This window comes from Babylonia areolata, chromosome 14 (assembly GCF_041734735.1).
Source record: "Babylonia areolata isolate BAREFJ2019XMU chromosome 14, ASM4173473v1, whole genome shotgun sequence".
Taxonomy (NCBI): Eukaryota; Metazoa; Mollusca; class Gastropoda; order Neogastropoda; family Buccinidae; genus Babylonia; species Babylonia areolata.
The window spans coordinates 26,715,376-26,720,375 of NC_134889.1; the positions used below are offsets into that span (position 1 = coordinate 26,715,376).

At 45.8% G+C, this 5,000-nt stretch overlaps 1 protein-coding gene across 1 annotated transcript in view; it reads right to left on the reverse strand.

The window, feature by feature from the left end:
- Positions 1-5,000, reverse strand: part of LOC143289959 (complement C3-like) — a 75,970-nt gene that overhangs the window by 7,268 nt on the left and 63,702 nt on the right. The window contains exons 34-37 of the mRNA XM_076599228.1: positions 4,562-4,667; positions 3,154-3,249; positions 1,898-1,981; positions 235-321 (exon numbers count right to left, since the gene is read on the reverse strand). Coding sequence (XP_076455343.1) covers positions 235-321; positions 1,898-1,981; positions 3,154-3,249; positions 4,562-4,667 — 373 coding nt within the window. The remainder of the gene's footprint in view (positions 1-234; positions 322-1,897; positions 1,982-3,153; positions 3,250-4,561; positions 4,668-5,000) is intronic.

Sequence of the window (5,000 nt, forward strand, 5' to 3'; positions counted from 1 at the left end):
AGGAAACGAATGATGAGCGCCTAAAGGCAGCCGTCAGTCAGCTCTACCCAGGTAGGCAGCCTGTTGTGCAAATGACCCCGTGTTAGTAAAGCGCTTTGAGCTTGGCCTCTGACCGAAGACAGGCGATATGTAAAGTATCCATATCGTCATCATTATCATCATCATCATCATCATCACCACCGTCACCATCATCATCATCCCCATCACCATCACCATCACCAAGCTGATACTCACGCTGATGGACTGCGGACTGGACCACCCCCAGGAGCCGTTCAAACCCTACTTTCTGCAGGTCTCTGTCCAGGATCCTCACCACCATAGCTGAAACGGAAACGGATGATGAGCATCCAAAGGCAGCTCTCTACTCACTGAGTCGGCTCTGCCCAAGGTTGGCAGCCTGTTATGCAAATGACTCCGTGTTTGTAAAGAAAGCGCTTAGAGCTTTAGTCAGTGACCAAGGATATATAACTATCCAATATCAACCAATCAATCAAATAAAAACAAGAGAGGCAAGGCCTTCAAGACTCACTTGTGACTGAGAGTAAAACACACAAGCTTTTTATGTATTGAGTATAATTTCAAAATGGAATGTTTAAGATGAGAAAGATCAGTTTAAAGCAAATTAAGTCCCCTAGCATTAATTACAGAGTAATTTCCCTTTTTTTACTATCTGCACCAAAACGTTTGCAAAATAAATAAAACTCCATGCTTAGCAAAAGAAGTTCCTGTTTGAACAAAAAATGATAATAATGACTGCTCTTGTTGCTGGGTCAGAATATCAGATCAAAGTGCCAAGTTTAGAGAATACAAAAAATATAAATATAACACTAAATGCAATTTGCATATAATTAGGCTTCATTATTTATTTTGTTGTGCCCATCCCAGAGGTGCAATATTGTTTTAAACAAGATGACTGGAAAGAACTGAATTTTTCCTATTTTTATGCCTAATTTGGTGTCAACTGACAAAGTATTTGCAGAGAAAATGTCAATGTTAAAGTTTACCACGGACACACAGACACAGACACAGACACAGACACACACACACACACACACACACACACACACACACACAGACAACCGAACACCGGGTTAAAACATAGACTCACTTTGTTTACACAAGTGAGTCAAAAATGACCACCTACCCATCCATCCATCGCTCAACCGGCTGAACCAGTCACTGAGTCAACACCATACACATCATTACTTGATCTAGTTTTCTCCCATTCTCCAAATTCGCATGTGTTCCGCTGAACTCCACAACACAACTGTTGCACTGAGTTACACTGAATTTTACGCAATCCGAGACTAACAGACACACTGACAGACAGAGAGACAGACAGACTAACAGCCTTTTATACCTAGCTTTCAGGAAAGATCGTTTGCAAATGTTGTTGATAATTTCTTGATATTGTTAACAATGTCTGAAGCCTGGTTTCACAGTCCAGTTGGACATTTGCTAAACTTTTTTTTTCTAAGTTTGTTACTGACGTTGTGCTTACGTAGTTCTTGCTCCTTTAAAAATCGATTGTTTCTCGTCCAAAACCACAATATGAGACGATACGTTTAACGGAAGAACACACAAAGAGGTACAAACTAACACTTCAACACGGGCATAAATGAATACTTTCATACACAACTTCTTATCTTTATCTCCTTGATAATAACAGAAGTGGACACTTTCCCTGTAATCACTCACTTACACACACACACACACAACACACAACACACACACAACACACACAACACACAACACAACACACACACACACACACACAACACACCACAACACACACACACACAACACAACACACACACACACACACACACACACACACAACACAACACACACACACACACACACACACACACACACACACACACACACACACACACACCACTGGAGGCATTCTGACAGGTCCAGCGGTACAGGTCCACCCAGCCTTTCTTGAGCCACGTGTCTTCACAGTTCCCGCACCGCCCTGCATCATACAGCACGGGTCATCGTCATCGTTATCATCATCGTTGTCGTTATCATCATCGTTGTCGTCATCATCATCATCATCATCATCATTATCATCCGCCCTGCATCATACAGCACAGGTCCTCGTCATCGTCATCATCATCTTCACTGGTCATCATCATCATCATCATCGTGATCACAATCATCATCATCACCATCATCATTATGATCATCGTCGTCATCGTCATCATCATCGTTGTCATCATCATCATCATCATCATCATCATCCACGTGTCTTCACAGTTCCCGCATCGCCCTGCATCATACAACACAGGTCATCGTCATCGTTGTCGTCATCATTATCATCATCGCCATCGTCATCATCATCATCGTCGTTGTCATCATTATCGTCATTATCGTCGTCGTCGTCACCATCATCATCGTTGTCGTCGTAATCATCCACGTTTCTTCACAGTTGCTACATCTACCTGTGTCATTACATTGCAGATCATCGTCATCATCATCATAGACGTCTTCATCATCATCATCATTATCATCATAAGTTTCGTCGTCGTCTTCAGTCATCACCTTTGTCATCTTCGGCGTTGATCCATCGTCTGTGCAAGCACGTTCCCCTGCTGGTTCCACGCCACTCTTTTGTACTGTATTGCATTATATTGCATTGTAATATGGTGTGGTATGGTATGGTAGGGTAGGGTAGGGTAGGGTAGGGTATGGTATCTTATCGTGTCGTATGGTATGGTGTGGTATGGTATGGTATGGTATGGTACGGTATGGTGAGGTATGCTATGGTATGGTACGGTATGGCATGGTATGGTACGGTACGGTACGGTATGGTACAGTATGGCGTGGTACGGTACGGTATGGTACGGTATGGCATGGTATTTCGATGTGCTGTGTTGTGCTGCGATGTGCTGTGTTGTGCTGTGATGTGCTGTGTTGTAACCAAACCACTCACGACTCGTCGTCAGAACTGGTACTTTTCCGACGGTGAAAACAAAGATTTTTCCCGACTCCGATCATCACAACGGGACACAACTCACTATCACAGCTAACTGTGCTTCAAAGCAGCAGCAGCAGCACCACCACCACCACCACCAGGCCAAACGTGCAGCACCCACCCCACCCACCCCCCAACCCCACGTCCCCACCCCACCAAAAGCATCTCACCTTCCAAGCACTGGCAGATACGTTTCTGGTCGTCACAGAAGTTGGCCAGCTGACCACTGACGTTGTCAGGCTTGTAGAACACCGTGCAGCGTTCTTCTGCAACACACAGCGACATGGCAGAGGTGAAGGGCCAGGAGTAAGTCAAAGGTAAAGGGGGACAGCAACATGGTTAAAGGTAACATGACAAAAGTAAGGGGGGCAGCAACATGGTCAAAAGTAACATGGCAAAGGTAAGGGGGACAGCAACATGGTCAAAAGTAACATGGCAAAGGTAAGGGGGACAGCAACATGGTCAAAAGTAACATGTCAAAGGTAAGGGGGACAGCAACATGGTTAAAGGTAATATGGCAAAGGTAAAGGGGACAACAACATGGTTAAAGCTAACATGGCAATGGTAAGGGGGCACAGCAACATGGTTAAAGGTAACATGGTAAAGGTAAAGGGGACAGCAACATGGTTAAAGGTAACATGGCAAAGGTAAGGGGGACAGCAACATGGTTAAAGGTAACATGTCAACGGTAAGTGGGACAGCAACATGGTAAAGCTAACATGTCAAAGGTAAGGGGGACAGCAACATGGTTACAGTTAACATGGCAAAGGTAAGGGGAAGACGGCGAAAGTAAGAGGCCAACAACATGGCGATGGAGGGAGGCCAAAAAACACACCAACATGGCAAAGGTAAAGGGGACAGCAACATGGCGAAGGTAAAGGGCCAGCAACATGGCAAAGGCGGAGCGCCAAACGATGGCCAAAACAAGAGTCTAAGTACATGACTAAGGCAACAGACCAGCAACGTGATTCAAGTAATGGGCCAGCAACGTGGCGAAGGAAAGGGGTCACCAATATGACAAAGGTAACATGGCAAAAGTGAGGGGTTTATAGCGAAATTAGGATGTCAACAACATGGCGAAGACAGAGGTCCAGGAACATGGCAAATGAAACGTGTTGATGGCGAAAGAAAGAGGCCAACAACACGGCAAAGGTGGGGTGGGGTCGGGGAGGCAAAAGCATGGCAAGGTAGAGGCTAAAAACATAGCAAAGGTAACAGGGATAGCAACATGGCGTGCACCTGTGTGCGTGTCTGTGAGTCTGTGTGTGTGTGTGTGTGTGTGTGTGTGTGTGTGCATGCGTGCGTCCGTGCATGTTTGTACTGTCTGTATGTGCTGATATCTTGTCTTTTGCGTGTGGCGCGTGCCCGGGTCTTATACATCACACGCAACACAAGAACCATCAAGTTTCTACAGCACATTTTCAATGACGTCTGTTCCATCAAACAGATTCTGGATCCTACTACTGCCCCCTCCCTCCGCCCCCCCCCCCACCCCACCCCCCACCCTCGCCCCCCAACTCCCCCGACCCCAAACTTGACGAGTGCAGTAAATGACTTGTCAGTCTAATCAAAACCTACCTGGGTTGTAGTAGTCGTAGACTTGTACTCTTGCCGGCTGCAGGTTTTTCACCACGTGGTTCTGTTTGGCTCTGAACTTGATGCATTGTCGCTTCGTGTGGGAGATCTGCAAGGAACGCACGACCGTCAAGTATCACCAGCTGAATAAAATGTGGCATCGTCGGCAACATCATTGTCAACATGACAGAGAGACAGACAGAGACAGAAAGACAAACAGACACACAGAGAGTGAGTGTGTGTGTGTGTGTGTGTGTGTGTGTGTGTGTGTGTGTGTGTGTGTGTGTGTGTGTATCTGTATGTGTGTGTGCCGTGTGTGTTTGTACATGTGTGGGTGCATGCATGCGTGTATGTGTGTGTGTGTGTGTGTGTGTGTCCGTAAATGTGTGTGTGTGTGTGCATGTGTGCGTGTGTGCGTTTATGCTTGTGCTTGTGCTTGTGC